Here is a 17,684-nt window from a genome sequence, read left to right on the forward strand (position 1 = left end):
CCGCGACGTCATCAGCAAAACCCGTTAGATGTACCTATTTCAGCAGTGGAATCTCCAGCAGCTCGTGATAGTCCGTGTTCCATAGGTCGGGGCCTATGACTGAACCCTATGGTACGCCTGCTGTTATCGAGTACTCCTGTGTACCATCTGTGGTTTCCACGATTAGCGTTCTTGTGTCAAGATAGTCGTCGACTATGGCCAAGTTCTCCTTTTTTTTTGTCTTGAACCGGTGCTCCAGTGCGTCCAGGATGTCCTCCTATTTTGCGCTGTTGCTGGGGTTCTTTACATCTAGCGTTAGGAGAATATAGACTTAGCGCGATTTGAGGTTACCAGCTTCTTGATTGCGCCGATCGTTGATCTGCCTTTCCGAAAGCCGTGTTAATTTTCAGCAAAGCCTCCTATAAGGTCGATGTCACTTCACAGCCTAGCCTGTATTAGCTTTTCGAGCAGTTTTTCAGTGATGTCAAGCATGCAGAGTGGCCTGAACAACGAGGATGTGATGGAGATTCCTTTGCCTTTGTCCAAGAAGACCAGTCTCTGACGTTTCCAGACGATAGCACATGTGCCAGTTACAAGACATGCATTGTAAGAATTCAGCAGTAGATCCGAAAATTCTTGGGCTGTGATCTTAATCACCGAAGTTGAGATGCCGTCGGGGCCTGGTGCTTTTCCTGGTTTGAGGGACCTAGCTGCATCTTGCAGTTGCTTGGTTGAGAAAAGTGAAACTTCGCTACTATTTGTGAAGTGACTTTTGTCTCGCGGCTAGTGGTAGAGCAAAGAGCTCCGCTTCGATGCTGTCCATTTCAGCTAGGGTTTTCGGTGCTTTTAATGCAGCCTTACTAAGTCTTTTGGTGACAATTTGATAGGCTTTAGTCCAGATATCCTGGTTCAGGTCGTTGCAGATTTCCTTCCATAGCGTCGCCTTGGTTGTCTTGATGGTGCGATTAAGTGCCTTTTTGGCCTCTGTGTACTCACTTGCGTATGATAGTTTTGCTGGGGTGCGTGTTGTGGCTATTGTCACTTCCCGTCGAAGTTCATGGCATCTTTTCGGGAGTGCCGCGATTTCCGATGTCCACTAGTATACCGGACTGTGCGTGCCCCGGCTTTTCAGGCGTATCATTGAGACATCACAAGAGATGTTAAAATTGGGAGCAGGGTAGCGTTTGAGGGTTGCCGAGTTTTGCGAAAAAAATTCTCTTAGAGCTTCTTGGTCTAGCTTTTTGGCATTCCACCTTCGTTCTTTGAAGTTCTTTTGCGTTGCGGAAGTGAAAAAGACTACAACACTGAATGTTATGTGTTGATGATCACTACCACTGTATTCTTCCGATACTCTCTAGTTCTTGATCCTGCTGGTGACTTTGAGGTCTCCAGCAAGATGTCGAGGATGGATCCGTAATACCTTGGTCTGCTGAAGGTCGAGGTGTTTCCAATATTCAGAACGGTGAGGTCAAGTCTTGATGCGAAATCTGCGACTTCGTTTATATAACTTTACCCTGTAACTCGCTGATAGTGTTTTCGATGCTGGCCAGCTTCGGGAGGAACACACTGATCCCTACGTTAGGAGAGAGGTAAACGCTTACGAAGTAGGTCGTAAGGGTTTTGATTCAGACAAATCCTGCTTTGCTTCCACTGTTGTTGGTGATGAGTTGATGACTTTGCTCGGGTTCACAACCCAGATCGCTGCCGTGCCAGTTTCATTCGTGAACCATGTTTCAATCCGGGGGTTTGAGTGCTGTTTACAGATGATGCAGACGTCAGTCTTGTCTTCAAAGACACGCTGACGTACTAGATTCTGTGCCAGCACACACCTGTTCGGGTTCTCTTGGAGAACACGCGTCATTTTTGCAATGTTTGTAGCTTCGGCTGAGTTGAGTGCCCATAACCAAGACATTTGAAGCAGCGGATTACTCTTGCAATCGGTCTAATGCAACAGTTTACCCAACCTACTTTGATATATGGGCCTTATCGAGGACTTTGGTTGCACTGGCTTCATCGATGTCACAAAAGACTGCCCGTTAACCTCGCGGTGTCTTCTTAGTTAAGTTGACGCGTTTAATTTTCAGACCAATAGTCAGGTTGCGTTTGAGCGCTGCACGTTCGTCTTCCTCGGTTGAAACTCCGTCGAAGTCGAGAATTTCAATCGCCATCGTAGGCGTCAAGGTTTTGAAGGGACCCATGCTCGTGGTTGCTGATCTTACCGCATCGGTGAAGACAGTACTGTCTTTGGTCTTGCGATCTATTTCTAATAGCACTCCCCCACCCCTTGTGGGGGGGGGGGGTTGGTGTGTAAACCTCTCATAACTTTTGAACAGCTTAACCGATTTGAACGAGATTGGCCTCATTCGATAGGTTTCAGCGGAACTTAAATTTCTTCGTAGGTTTGGACTAATAAGGTGTGACAGATTTTAAGAAATTCAAAAAAAAAAGTTTTGGAAACCATATTTTTTCAAAATATTTTTTAAGCTGCTTTATCGATTAATTCCATGACGTAATCAGCTCTTAAGCTCAAGAAATGACGTGGAATGCTGTTTAAAAAATCAAAATCGACTTATTCGTTCGTGAGATATCGTTGACGAAAATTGTTGAAAAACAATGTTCAACACTTGAAGTGTGAAATAACTTCAAGATTTCTTATTGGAACGTTTTTGACGTAACATAATGACTATTAGTGCTCATAAATTTGTATCGAATGCCGTCAATATCGGCTAATCTGTTTGTGAGATTATAAAGGGAACCCTTACCCAGGTTTGTGACCTCCTGGGGACGACTCCACTTGACATTTGGCACTAAAACGGCGCCACTGAGAGTAAATAAAGATGTTGGGAACTCAGCCTCTCGGTGCTGCAGGGATAAGAGATAGACCTTATTAACAACTGGTTTATTCACCCAACACAAACAACGACTACACTTAACAATAGAGCTAATTAATTTAATATTTTACAATAACCCTCAAGGTTAAATTTAGAGAATAATGACTTGACATTCCAAAGACTCGATACCAAAAATTCACTGACTCTACAATTATAATTCACACATTTAATGAATATAAATCTCACTAATAAAATAACGTACTCGATGATATGCCTGCTGAATGCTGGGTGACAAACTCGACGGTGAATGGACGCTGGTTAAGAATTCCTGTAGTTGAAGTTAACAGAATCCACGAGGTAGTACGGCACCGGCCTCCTGGCCTCCTGGCCAACCAGAGAACGCCTCATAGACCATTCCAACAGGACCTGGCCTGGGTCTTCCGTTTTTCATTGAGGATGGACACCAGTCCACCCAACCATCGCCGACGCTTCCCAGGTGTTGTGCGTACTTGCAGCGATATCTTTGAGTCGACCGACTCGTTTGGCTGCCGACAACAGAAGAGAACGAGTCCACTCAGGCTCTTTCCGAAGTGCTCTCCTACCACCTCCACTTGGTCCCAAACTGTAGCTCGTGCGCTAAAACAGAGTTTGTCGAAGCAACACAGCGCGGTCAGATATCTTGTCCTCGTACAAATTTTGCCTTGCCGACCACCAAGGGCACTGGTTTACAAGTCCGAGTATGACGTTGTAATTAAACTATAAACCTCCAGTTACAAGATATTTCGTTTTCTAAATTTCAAAAAGTGTTTTTTTATTATGACTTTAAAATTTTACGTCGAATCGTTTGGTAGATAATGAATAATTTTTTTGTGCTTGAAAAACTACGTTGGATACTGTGGTTAAAACAGTATCAACAGAAACTACGCGAGGCTTTCGTGCTCGAAGAGCTCGGAAAAGTATACCAGTTGTGTTTTTGAGCTCGAAACTTCGAAATAGATAATTTCTCAAGCATTTTGAATTGGTGCATAGCGGGAAGTTCCAGGGATGGTCTGCAGGGTCATCCGTTTTCCAAATTTTTGTTTTTCGTGAAAACTGAAGAAATATTACATTTAATCTCTAAGTAGAATAAGGAATATGTTTAGAAAATTTAAACTAGAGTTTGACTGTTGTAAAACGCTTTATTTCTATTTTTTACACCTTTGGAATCAGCTTTGGCAATTAATTTGTGAAAAACATTTTTTAGTTAATTTTTACATAATTTAACTGAATTTTGTACTTGATTGATCATGAATACTTTTTTGACTAATTAAATCAATAATATTATTTTTATTCTTATCAAATAACATTCTCTATATTCATTATATTGACAGAATTAAAGTCAATACTACTGACGTTGGAATGAATCAGGACCGAATCCATAGATTTATAGAATTCAACCAGAGTCAGCAAGAATGTATTTGTTTCCATCGTCAATGATTCAAATTTCTATACTATTATAGACATATTCACTATTTTTGAAGTTAATAAATAATGTAACAATGGTAATTACATGTTAAGAAAAATTACAAAGTATTAAATTTATTTCTAAAATTATATCTTCAGTACTCATTGATTTAAAGATCGTCTAAATATATAAACGAAATTTTATTCCATTATTCATATTCATTATGAATAGTAATATTTGGAATTGCTGAAAAATAAAAATTTTTTTACTAAACATTTGAACAATTATTTTATACTTATTATTTAAAATTATTACTCACAATATTTTACTCTTGCTTTTTAATTTTTTCATCCATTCCATTAACTGTAGCGATTTCTTTTGATTGATCGCTAAGCTGTGAGTCGATAACTAATCTGCCGGTCAACATGAATAAAAATACCTAAAATATATTGAAAATCATTAAAAATGATTAACTAATACGTGCTATAAGTACTTCAAAAAGTGGATTATAAGAGGTAAATAAGAGCTTGTTTTACTTTATAATAGTTTTAAAAAAATAAAAATCTTGAGAAAGTAAATTAATTATTTAAGACTATCACGACCGTATTATTTAATAGCGTGTTAAATACATAATATTGCCACAGGATATAACCCACTAATGCATACAATGTCCATTTGTTACACAAACCGAAATTTTATATAGTAATCGCAATTTAACTGATAATGTTCCGTAACTATTACATTGAGCGCGATAATAAAAAAATAAGGACCATTATAGGCTACAATAGTTTTAGATTGAAAAATATTCAAATTTTTGGTTATTTTCTACAATAACGAGTTCCTCGATATTAGTCCCGCTTATAACCGCTTAAGGTAGTTAGTTCGCAAAATTCATATTTCACCAAAATTTCAGATTGGTTCACCATACCGTTTCTGAGTAATTAATTTTTGAAATTGTTTCTTTTACACGTAAAAGTACGGAGAGCCGATAAAGTTAGTATGAAATCTTTCGTACCACACGAGTGATTTAACTAGATTTCATACTTAATTTAACAGAAACGGTGTGGTGAATCGATCTGAAATTTTGGTTGTGAGCTATTAATGTATTTATCTTTTGATAAAAAAATTTTCATAATTTTAGTAAAATGTGAATTTTGCGAACCAACTACCTTAAAAAAAAAAAAAAAAGCATAATGTAAAGCTCTTCCGTTTGACAGTGACCATGGTGCCATGACATCCGATGTTTAATTAAATTCCTTGCCTCATTCAGATTTTGAAAAGCCTTACACACATGAAATTTAGTAAATCAATCTAAGTAGTCCCTTTTTCAATTAACTCTAAATTCAAACATAAAAATAAATTTTTTCTGAAAACCATCTCTAGCAAAATTATAAAAAAGACTTACTAACACTACTACCAGAAAAATTAAGTATAAATCAATAACGAAAATTTGAAAAAGTTAAAGAATTTGAACTACGTTGATAAATTCATCAATAAAAATGTCGTTGATCTATATAAACATGGGAGTTTTTTTTTCTTCATACTCTCAAACTGCAGAAGCTAATGCTTACTGCACAGAAAAAAAATCAACTTGAATCAAGTGAAAAATTCTTAAGCCAAGAAAATAATTTTGAAAAGTTTCATTGTCTTGAATCAAGACGAAAAATTATTTAATCAAATAAAATTTACTTAAGCCGAGAAAAATTTCTTAGTTTGAGAACTTTTCTACTCGAATCAAGAACATGAAGTTCTTCAAAATTATTTACTTGATTCAAGTTAATTTTTTTTCCTGTGTGGTAAAAATACACTCATAATTATAATTATAATTTCTGTAGCATTTTTTTAACAGTTGAAACCGAAACACCACTGTAAGCAACTATAGCGCCTAGTAGGAAAAAAAAACAGACATACCTCCGAACAATCCAGTCAAATCTTTACCTCAAGTTAACAGTACATAAAAAAATAAGGCATGTCTTCTATTAGTACTTTAAAAATCTATTAAACTAAACAGTATTTACTTTAAAAAACTCAGGCATAGAAGCAACACTGCACAAAGACGCCGACAACTATCTAATTCCTTACCGTGTTATAAATTGAACATAATTATTGTACACTTTAGATCAATCAACAATAAAAATGCTTATTTCTAAAAAATTTTTATGGATAATAAAATTCTCTTCAAAATTTGATCTTTTTTGTCTAAATCTGTGTATTTTATAACATTTTTTCGAAAGAAAGAAATTTTTTTTTTTAAATAAACATCGAGCGGCATACGGCATGTATTTTTCTTTTTTTAATTAAAAAAAATGTCCTCGTATTTCATTCTCGAAGAAAAAGATTCTTACGAATTGTCCGAAAAAATTTATTTTCAAACAGCCAATTAATATATATTAGAAAGAAAAAAAGAGATAAGGATAATTATAAGTAAAAAAAAATTGGTTATTAAATGATATATACCAGTGCCGGCGCAGTTCTCTCCAGTTTGTCGTCAAGCCGATGATGTGAATAAACAGCCATTAACATCAGGCACAGCAAAATGACATTAGACGTATTCTTGATTTTTCCTGAAAAGATAACTACGTCCAATTCTGGGAGCCAGTTGATGTAGTAATTTTGATATTTCTTGAAAACTCACGGTTGGGGACAATGGCCATAGTAAAACCACAGATGATTTCTAATGATCCAACCACCCTTCTGTACCATTTACTTGGTACTTTGAAATTAAGTAGCTCAGCGAATGGAAATACTTTGGCATATTTAACGTATTCTTTTCGCTGCAATTCATACGAAGAAAAAAAAATCAAGTAATTAATGAAAAAAAGTTTGGAAAATAATAATGCTCATTTAATTATGAAATATTAATAAAATAAAGAATGTGAAAAAAAATTTATAAAACAGCTGAAATAGCACGATAATGCTCAAGCGCCTCTAGTGGGATAAATGTACACAATATATATAGATATACAGTCTTCTGGTTTTTGTTTTATTTTATTAATTGTACATAAAGGACACTGAATTACTTAGCTATTCGCATTCGGTGACCTACGATTCTCTCAAAGAATTAAAAAAAAAAAATTAGGAAAACGGTTGACCCTGAAGGCCATCCCTGCAACTTCCCGCTAATTCTATACTTAGGCGCTTAAAATTGCACCAATGGCGTTTTTGAGCTCTTCGAGCTCAAAAATACAATTTATGGGTTATTTTGAGCTCTCCAAGCTCAAAGAGATTGTTTTCCTATGCTTTTGAGCTCTTCGAGCTCAAAAGTCTGATAGGGATTTGATGACACTATTTTTTGAATTTTTAAACCGCAATAACTTTTGAATGAATAAACCGATTTTCACGCGGTTGGCAGCATTTGACGCAGTTTTTCAAGCCTCACAAAGAATCTCAAATTTTGAATTGAATGCGCTAGGAATTTTGGAGTTATTCCGAAATAACACTTTTTTCGGTTTTCTTTCGTTCACGATATCTCTCGAACGAATCAACCGATTTTGACCGGACTGGTGGCGATCGACGTGGTTTTTTGAGGTTAAGAGCTGATTAGTTTTTGGAATTAAACTATTAAGCCGTTTCAAAGTTATTCCAAAAAAACCACATTTGAAAAAATTTATTTTTTCAGATTTTTGAAGATTTCTCAAAATCTATTTATCTGAATCGGTCCAAATAGTTTTCAAAATCTAAGTTTGGTTAAGCCCTTTCGAATGGCACCAACCGCGATGAAATCGGTCAAGCCGTTCAAAAGTTATAAGCGGTTCACATACTTTCACACACACACACACACACACACACACACACACACACACACACACACACACACACACACACACACACACACATACATACAGACGCCGTGACAACCTCGCGGGGATAGTCAGGGAAGCTTCCTGTGACCTTCAAACGTCGAGATCTGATGAAAACTCGGTTTTTGCAAAACGGGGTGAAAACAATAACTTCCCGATTTTTGAAAATCTTCGATTTTCGTAGCGGGAAGTTAAAAATTAGTAAAACGGTTGACCTTAAAGGCCATCCCTGTAACTTCCCGCTAATTCCATACCTGGGCGCTTAAAATTGTACTTATGATATTTTTGAGATTTTTGAGCTCAAAATATAATTTATGTGATATTTTGAGCTCGCTGAGTTCATTGAGATAATATTTTTATGCATTTGAGCTCTCCCAGCTCAAAAGTCTGATAGAAGTTTCATAGAACACTATTTTTGGAATTTTCAAACCGCAATAACTTTTGAATGGATTAACCAATTTTCACGCGGTTGGCGGCATTCATCGCAGTTTTATTGTCCTCATAAGTTATTTTCAGGTTTTAATTGATCGAACCAAAAATTTCGGAGTAATCCCGAAAAAACACTTTTTTCGGTTTTCTTTTGTTCACGATATCTCTCGAACGAATCAACCGATTTTGACCAGCTTGGTGGCGATCGACGTGGTTTTTTATTGTCTAGAGCTAATTAGTTTTTGGAATCGATCGGTGGAGCCGTTTAAAAGTTATCCAAAAAAAACCACATTTGAAAAAATTTTTTTTCTTAGTTTTTTTAAGATTTCTTAAAATCTACTGATCCGAATCGGTCCAAATTATACTCAAAATCTAAGTTTGGCCAATCCCTTTCAAATAGCACCAATCACGATAAAATCGAATCAGCCGTTCAAAAGTTATAAGCGGTTCACATACTTTCACACACACACAAACACACACACACACACACACACACACACACACACACACACATACATACATACATACATACATACGGACATAGTGAAAACCTCGTGGGAGTAGTCAGGGATGCTTCCTAGGACCTCAAAACGTCGAAATCTGATGAAAACTCGATTTTCGAAAAACGGGGTAAAACCAATAACTTCCCGATTTTTGAAAATCTTCGATTTTCTTAGCGGGAAGTTAAAAATTTAACTCAATTAATGCATTTTTTCGCAAGTTACAGTGTTTTCAGAGTTTGATACATGACGGACAGGAAAATTTTTTGACCTATTTAGATATTTTTTTCCGTTTCTATTGCATTAAATCAACTTTTGAAAAGTGTCAAATTAATCTCCATTAAATTATCTTGACAATAGTATGCAAAATATCTTGATTCTTGATTTTTGAAAAAAAAATCCCTGTTTCAAAAATTTCAGGATCTTTTAAGATCAGTACAAGGTATCATACAAAAAAAATTGAGCCAAAATTTTAATGGCGGTCTTCATTTTTGTCGATTTTCAAAAATTCAAAATGTGGCATTTTTCAAAATTTTTTTCCTAAATATTTTTTTTTCAATAGCCCTAAGTGTCCCCTTTTAAAACAAATGAAAGACCATTTCTGTATCTATAATAGCATTCGAGATATTGCAAAAACAAAATTTAAAAACTGGAAAAATCGCGAAATTTTGAATTTGCATATCTTTCGAAAAAAAATTTTTTATTTTTTTTCCTTTGGCAGAACTTCGTTTTATGATAAAAGAAAACTTTTGACCAAAATTCATCCAAATCGAAAGGGGTCGATTCCAACTATTGGTCGATTTGACATGGAATGACCCATTTACATAAACATAATTGTAAATAAAAACTCGACTCATTCCTTATTGGTTCAGGATTAGAGCGCGCAATTTGAATTCCTAGTATGCAATAATAAGTAGTTCTATGGCACACTCTGTGGATTCTTTAAATTAAGAAGTTAAATAGTAGTTTTTTTATAATTATTAATAGATATTAGGCATATATAATAGACATTGTTGGTGTTTTTTAAAAATATACATGAAGATTTTTAAGAAAGAAGTAAGTACATATTTCATTTAAACAAAAGAAATTTTTTTTCAAGTTTTTATTTTAGACTAAAATTTAAAAAAATCAAAATTTTGAAATATATTTGAAAAAAATTTAAAAAGTACAAAGAAAAATAATGTACATATAGTTCTTCGAAAAATACACAAGTACTTTTTTGTTTTTTTCTAAAAAAATTTTTTTTCAAATTCATATCCGCATCCAAAAATTAAAAAAAATTTTTGGATACGGATATCTTTGAAAATATTCAAATTTTAGAAAAATAAAAAAATGTACATGTGTATTTTTATAAAAACTGTATGTACAATTTTTTATTTAAAAAAAAAATCATTTTTTAAGGAGTTATTTTGAACCGAAGGTCCCAGCAGAAAAAACGCATTCTGAAAAAACGTACATACAAATAATTGCAAATAAATGAAAATAATTAGTTTTTAAGAAATTTGGATCATCCAGAACTTTTAGAGAGCTTTCCAAAAATTATTTTTCGTCGTAAAAAATTTTTGAAAAATTTTCAAAATTTCAAAAATTTTTTACATATAGATATTTTCGCGCCAAATAATTTCACATGCGTCCATTTGCCGTAGCTCCATTCCGACTCGAGATATCCTTATCTAAAAATTATTTTTGTCGGCTATGTGCCAATATCGGGGTCATAAATTTTTTTATGTTTGAGCCCAAAAGAAAACGAGCATCAATAAAAAAAAATTTTTTTCTTTAAAAAGAGCTTGTTAATATTTTTTTCGGTTTTTTACAACGATTGAAATTTTTTGAAGCAGAAGCGTTAAAATATTATAAATTAATTTTAATTCAGATTTATTAGATTTATCTAAAATGTTCAATTATTTTTGTAGGTATAATTATTTAACTGTATGGCTCCACCATTTTTAGCTATAAAAGATCGAAAAATTGAGTTTTCGACAAATTCTTTTTTTATTTTTCACGGCGGACTTATGAATATTTAATAAAAATTCTATCTGTCTGATTTTTTTTCGTTAATAAATAAATCGTTTAAGTAATCGATGCCATACTGGTTTTATAATAGAATATTATTTTTGTTTTTTCTTCTTTATTTGACCTAAAAAATAAATTTAATCGTTCACAAATAATATCTAACGATAAAAATAGTCTTTCTTTGGTCCAACCTAGTGTATAGATATACTAAAAGATAAATGAAATGCGAATCGGAAAAGTTAAGCAGTGCCGGAAATGAACAAATTTTGGCTGGGTGACTGTAGAAGAGATTGGTATTAAACTAGGCGAGCTTTTTTTTATTTTAAGTCAGAACTAATCATCGAATCAATGAAATAATTATTTTGATCATTGCTGTAACAAGATTATTCAATAAATTTCAAAAATATATTGAAAAATTTTTCTCGTATTCACATGAGATCATTTGTCTTTATCTAATCATACAAGACACATTTAAAACTGACGTATGATCATAAATATATGGTCATATACATGATGAATTTTTCCCGGGGTTACTTCTTATTGTGTCGACTTAATTCTAACATATCCGGAATACGGCCTCTATACATTTGAAAGAAAACATTAAAAGTAGTATATATTTCTATATAATATATTCAGATATTTCTAATTTTAAAATCATCAGCACAAGTACATATAAATAGAAAAAAAAAATCGTATGAGCAACACAAGAGGCCTATAACAATATCACTGGATGTGTTAGTTATCTCCCTTGAAATGTCTAATATACTGTTCTTGATAATCATAATTCGCTACCTGCTAATATGTAAATAAAAATTCGATACTTACAAGATCTTTGTGAAGATCCTTGCTAAGATAAGATGTAATTTTGAGAGTTCCAACAAAAACGAAAAATATTCCCAAAAGGATTGATAATGATTTTAAAACAATCGAAGCCATAACATTCAATGTTTAAATAGAATTTAATAACTAAAAAATTGAGATTATTAATGATAAAGTTGTATTAAATTAATTTTGTTAATTTCACGTATTTAAAATCGAATAATGGCTTATTTCACGAATAATAAATTAAGAAATAAGTCATTATTTTACTATTATTTACTTGTTAATTGAATGTTAATAAACAGTTTGAATTTTGTAAGACCGAGATTCTCTATAAATATATTTGTCATTAATTATATATGTACGAGTACACAAGTTTTTACACAATAGAAACAACGAGTAACAAAAATATAGTCATACGCAAGGAAAAGTACGGAAGCCCGGTAGTGACATGTTATACGAGTGATAGTAGCACTGACTTTTTCGTCTCCGTTGACATACTTAATATGTCTATCTCACTAATCTAAAGGTGGCGCTAAATGTTTCTTCTTATAAATAATAATCATAATATATGATGTGTATGTTTTTAAGTGGATTTACCTACGCTGTAATTTATAATTTGTTGTATAGCCCCAAATTGGCTATAGTAAATTTCGTGGAGACTACATAAGGAGCACGCACTTAAGTGTGGCATTTGCCAGAGTATGGGAGGGAGGGACAAAATATTATTATTAGATTAAATAAATGAATCAATAATTTAAATAATTTGGGATCATCAAACATTAAGTATCTATTTATTGTTGTCATTTTCTCATGTTTTTGTTTTTATGAATAATATGTTTTTTAAGTATTTATTATATTATTATATTTATTTAATTTTCAGCATTAATTGTCAACAAACTTGGAAGAGATGGCACGTGATTTATTGATAAGGAAGGATTTTAACGAAGGGTTTACATATAATGAAATAGTTAATTTTCTATGTAAATATCACAACATTTCAATATCTCGTCGAAATTTAATTCGAATTCTTAAAAAACTTGGACTGAAGCGTAAATATATTGTTGAAGATTTCTTGGAAAAAATTGGTTCTGCCGTGATTGACGAAATAAACAGTAGTGGTTCCTGTATTGGCTATAAAAGAATGTGTCAACGTTTAAAGCTGATTTATGGCTTAAAAGTAAAGAGGAGTACAGTTAATAAAATTTTACATGTAGTTGATCCAGATTCTATCGAAGAGAGGTCTCGTCGACGATTATTGAGACGTAAATACTCTGTTCCTGGACCTAATTTCCTTTGGCACATTGATGGCTACGATAAATTGAAACCCTTTGGGTTCGCTATTCACGGATGTCTTGATGGATTTTCTAGAAAAATTACATGGTTGGATGTCGCTACATCAAATAATAAACCGGAAATTGTTGCACATTATTTTTTAAAAGCGGTACAAAGATTAAAGTTACTTCCAACTTTAATTCGATCAGATTGTGGTACAGAAAATTGTATTGTTGAAGCTCTTCAGCAAAGTCTACGTTTTCATAATGATGATAATTTAGCTGGTTGGAAAAGTTTTATTAAAGGCAAAAGTACGTCTAATCAGCGTATAGAAAGTTATTGGTCTCAACTTAGACGTCATGGTTTGGATTTTTGGATCAATTAATTTAAAGATTTACGCGAGAGAGGTCTTTATAATGATTCATCAATATTACATGATGAATGTTTACGCTTCTGTTTTGGACATTTAATTAGAGCTGAATTGAAAATGATTCGTCATGAGTGGAATCGGCATCGTATAAGAAAACAAAAAAGTCGTCATATAGCTCCAGGAAAACCAAATTGTTTGTATTATCTTCCTGAACTAATTGGAGCAAGGGATTACAAGAAACCAATTGATGAAAATGCTGTTAATATTCTCAAATCTGATTATACTCTGGAGCCTAAATTGTACAATGAATTGTTTTGTCAATTGGTAGGTGTATTGATACCTGACATACAATTACCTCTGAATGTCGAAGAAAGTCTTGCACTTTATTTTAAAATCTTAAGTTTGTTAAAAATTTATACATAGTTTCAAACAAAATATCAAGATATTTAAAAAAAATCGAAAACAAAAATACTCAATCTTTTAATTATTCTTGGAATACTGTTTTAAAACAATGTCTTAAAACAATTTTATTAAGTTATAGCTTAACGTGATTTCAGAGTGTTTCTTACACGTAATCCTAGCTCTAAAAATTTTGTTGTTTTTTTGAAATATTCTTTCTAGCACGTATGCGATTACATTGATTGAAAAACAAAAATTTGAATTAAAATTATGACAAAAATTAAAATCATAAAAAAATTAGTCTTCATATATAGTAAACTTGGATAGATCCTGAGAATCGTGAGTAGTGATTGTCGTCTTGCTGACAATACGATGATTACTAAGATTAACAATGAACTGTGGGATCTTGACAGACCTTTAGAACGTGATTGCAAGTTGGAATTACTCTAATTTGACAGCCCTGATGGTCAACAAGTCATTTGGCACTCCAGTGCTCACATACTGAGCGAAGCAATGGAACGTGTCTACGGAGGTTGTCTCTGCATCTTAGAGATAAGAAAATTTCAACCCTGAACTTCCCTTTTCTTGAATCTTTGTAGAAGGACATTGTAAAGGAAAAGGCAACCATTTGAGCGTCTGGAAATGACTAAAGAAGATTTTTTGAAGATGTTTGAGTACAATGAGTTCAAAGTGAGAATACTGAAAGAAAAAGTTCAGACTCCAACTACTACAGTCTACAGATGTGGGCCGTTGATTGATTTGTTTCGTGGTCCTCATCAGACACACGGGTGAGCAATTTTATAGCTTGGAATCCTGGTGTCGTGATTAAAGTAGTTGATGAACGCTTTTATTTATTTAAATATTTACTATCATTATTATCAATAATTTATAAATTAATTTTAATTCTATTTTTGAGTACGGGTATCGGAGTCTTCGGATCTCTAACGTCAAAAAATTTTCTTTTCAGTAATTCTATTTTATTTATTTTTTTTTTTAATTAATTAATTAAAAATTTTTTACACAAAACGTGTAAGTGATTAATCATTAAAAAAGACTTTGATTATAATAATCTGCATGCATCCTGCTTCAATGTTTTCTCCTTCTTTCTAAATTGTACCAGATATAGATTAACTATAATTATTAGTGTTATTATTATTATTATTATTATTATTATTATTATCATAAATATTATTAGAATGACAATTCTATGCAAATAAATAAAATAAAAACAATATCATTTCACGGAATATCATAATTGATTATATTTTGTGGTATTGCAGGTATGCTCGGGGCATTGTCCCCAGGTGCGATGCATCCAGCATTCGCGACTCGAATGGGATTCCCTGGTGGACCAATGCTAACGCCGATGATGCATCCACGCTTCAGATGATCACCTCAAGCTAACGGGCCTAATCTATCACTGCATTTTGTGCTTTGGGCCCAGCCCTGACTTGGTCTCAAGTGAAAAATTTACTGACTCAAATCAATAATATAATTATATGTAATATAATTACTATGCAAGAGCCGTTAGTTTAAATTTTCAAAAAACCGAAAAACGACTGTCATGTGCAAAGTCAAAATATCAACGCTACTGATCCTCAGTTAACACGAAGTTAGCAAAAGCCTTTTCTTTTTTTTGTTTTTAATTAATTAATTATCGAATTAAATATTGTTACACTAAACAGCATCTGGAAGTAACAATCTGTCATTAATAAGCGTAAAAAGTAATTCCAAATATCGAAATATTTTTTTTTTATATTTTTTCTTTGATAACAAATCGATCACTTTATTAAATAAAACGGAATAAATTCTGTTAAATTATCGTTTGAAAAACTTTATATTTTTGAATTACTGAAACTGACAGCCATTTGATAATTTTTAGGATTCGTTTTTAATAAACTATCACAAAAAAAATTCCACACGCAAACAATATAAAAATCGATGAGTGCAAAATAAAAAATTAAATTATATAATAGTTTGTATGTTATAACTTATAATTATTTTATTTTTAGCTGTAGGAAGACATGCCACTAAAATGAATTTGAGAAGTGAATTAATTGAATGGCTGAAGAAAAATCGAGATGCTGATACCCTTCGTTTTACAAATTTTATCTCTCAGCCTGAAGTTCATGAAGATTTGCATCTATATATTGAAGCTTTAAAAAAAAAAAAAATTAATTTTTATCTTAATCGAGTGTTACAATTTTGAATAATATAATTTATTTTTGAAAAGTAAAATTTTTAAGATAACGAAAATTAACAAAGCGAATTTAGATTTGACTAATTTTTAATATTTTATATATATATATATATTAATTATTTGTTTTTTTGTTAATTGTACACATTTAATAAATTAATAATTTAAAATAATAAATACAACGATCATGTGTACTATTACAAAATTTCTTTCGTTGTATAAATAAATAAATATATTTAAATTGTGAAATAATTATTATTAAAATTATCCTTCGAGAGACGCTGCAACATCAAATGCAAATGCGTCTTTGATACAAAAATCATTATGCATCGGTTTTCGCTGAAACTGCAAAAAATGAGAAATTTCGAGTATTCGCTGACGATGTCGAAGCCATTCTTGTCTAAAAAAAAATAATAATTTAATAAAGTAACTCATTAAAAATCTATCGGTTAAACTTACTTGCTGAATTCATGTAACAACTCTTCAAGCCAAAGGTTTATTCTTTCAATGATACTGTCATTGCGGTTATCAACAATCTTTGAAGAAAAAAGTATATAAATATCATTTTCAGTTTTTCTATATGGAAAGATCTTTTTATTACCTGTATATGAATATCATGTGAAATGATCAAAGTATTGTTTAGAACATCTACGTCGCCACAATTGTCAACATAATTTCCTGGCACTGTCAAATCTCCAACACTATTTAAATAATTATTAATCACAGTACTTATTGCCTCGCGGTATTGGAGAACAATATCATATATTTGAGAAAAAATTTCTCGTACAAATTCTACAAGTGGATCCTTCAAGTCAATCATATTTATCTTAAAAATCTCAAATATATCATCTATTTATTCATGCGAAACAACTTCGCTGTACATCAGCTTTGTCCACATATTCGTCAAACTTTCGATGAAAGCATCAGCTAATTCTTGAGTTTTCGCTATTTTTACATCTATTTTTATTTTTTGTTCATTCAATTCTTTATCAAATTTCACTAAATCATAAAATTTATCAAAAATTCCGTTTTTTCCTGTTTTTATTGTCTCAATGATCTTAAACATTTTCTCGAGCTTTTCGAACGACTAAAAAAAATTCATTAATTTCTTTTGTCCTAACAACGTGTTGATCTCCTCCAAATTTGTACAATTCCTGGACATACTGTTGTAAACTTTTTCTTATATTCTTCATATATTTCAAGGGTATCATTATTTAGATTTTTCAATATATCTATTAATAAGTAATCAATTAATAAATGATTCTTCTAATATTAATGAATTATGATCTTAGACATAACCGATATAAGTAAAATAAAACAAACTTTAGTCATCTTGAAAGACAGTATTAAAAAATTCATCCCCGTCTAATTGATCAACAAAACACAGAGAATCATATTGACTTTTTCTATTTACTTTCTGTTGTTTATCCATTTTTATTTTAATTTTTAATTCGACTTCTTCAACTTTAATAATGTTAGCTTGTCTACAATAAATTTTAAAATGATTATAAACAAATAAAATAAGAGTAGAATAATTAACAATATATTTAGGAAACATATCTGTACTTTTTGATGGAGTCATTTCTTTCTTCTTTGCTGATTAAGACATACGAAAAATAAATCACTTG

General features: G+C 32.1%; 3 protein-coding genes across 5 annotated transcripts; 1 reads left to right on the forward strand and 2 right to left on the reverse strand.

The window, feature by feature from the left end:
- Nucleotides 1-3,968: 3,968 nt before the first annotated feature.
- LOC123273065 (novel acetylcholine receptor chaperone) lies at nt 3,969-12,283 on the reverse strand. Of its 2 annotated transcripts, XM_044740256.1 has the most exons (6): nt 12,096-12,283; nt 11,822-11,962; nt 6,890-7,028; nt 6,712-6,818; nt 4,574-4,693; nt 3,969-4,500 (listed from the first exon to the last, which is right to left on the reverse strand). In XM_044740256.1, the coding sequence occupies exons 2-5, from the start codon at nt 11,930-11,932 to the stop codon at nt 4,580-4,582; spliced, it is 471 nt and encodes a 156-aa protein (XP_044596191.1). In that variant the 5' UTR covers nt 11,933-11,962; nt 12,096-12,283; the 3' UTR covers nt 3,969-4,500; nt 4,574-4,579. The 2 variants fall into 2 exon arrangements, with proteins under 2 accessions (XP_044596191.1, XP_044596190.1); XM_044740255.1 differs by lacking the exons at nt 3,969-4,500; nt 4,574-4,693; nt 12,096-12,283 and adding an exon at nt 5,206-5,536 and having other exon boundaries at nt 11,822-12,059.
- A 115-nt stretch (nt 12,284-12,398) lies between these two features.
- Nucleotides 12,399-15,553, forward strand: LOC123273060. 2 transcript variants are annotated; one of them, XR_006511235.1, is made up of 3 exons: nt 12,399-12,601; nt 12,699-14,647; nt 15,140-15,553. XR_006511235.1 is itself a non-coding variant. In XM_044740245.1 (2 exons), exon 2 carries the CDS (start codon nt 12,726-12,728, stop codon nt 13,473-13,475), a length of 750 nt encoding a protein of 249 aa, XP_044596180.1. In that variant the 5' UTR covers nt 12,405-12,601; nt 12,699-12,725; the 3' UTR covers nt 13,476-13,903. The 2 variants fall into 2 exon arrangements, 1 of the variants encoding a protein (XP_044596180.1); XM_044740245.1 differs by lacking the exon at nt 15,140-15,553 and having other exon boundaries at nt 12,405-12,601; nt 12,699-13,903.
- A 722-nt stretch (nt 15,554-16,275) lies between these two features.
- Nucleotides 16,276-17,547, reverse strand: LOC123273067 (dynein regulatory complex subunit 3-like). The gene is made up of 4 exons (XM_044740257.1): nt 17,380-17,547; nt 16,658-17,288; nt 16,516-16,592; nt 16,276-16,456 (listed from the first exon to the last, which is right to left on the reverse strand). Exons 2-4 carry the CDS (start codon nt 16,874-16,876, stop codon nt 16,321-16,323), a joined length of 432 nt encoding a protein of 143 aa, XP_044596192.1. The 5' UTR covers nt 16,877-17,288; nt 17,380-17,547; the 3' UTR covers nt 16,276-16,320.
- Between the last annotated feature and the right edge of the window lie 137 nt (nt 17,548-17,684).

The sequence above is a fragment of the Cotesia glomerata genome, linkage group LG10 (genome assembly GCF_020080835.1).
Source record: "Cotesia glomerata isolate CgM1 linkage group LG10, MPM_Cglom_v2.3, whole genome shotgun sequence".
Classification (NCBI taxonomy): Eukaryota; Metazoa; Arthropoda; class Insecta; order Hymenoptera; family Braconidae; genus Cotesia; species Cotesia glomerata.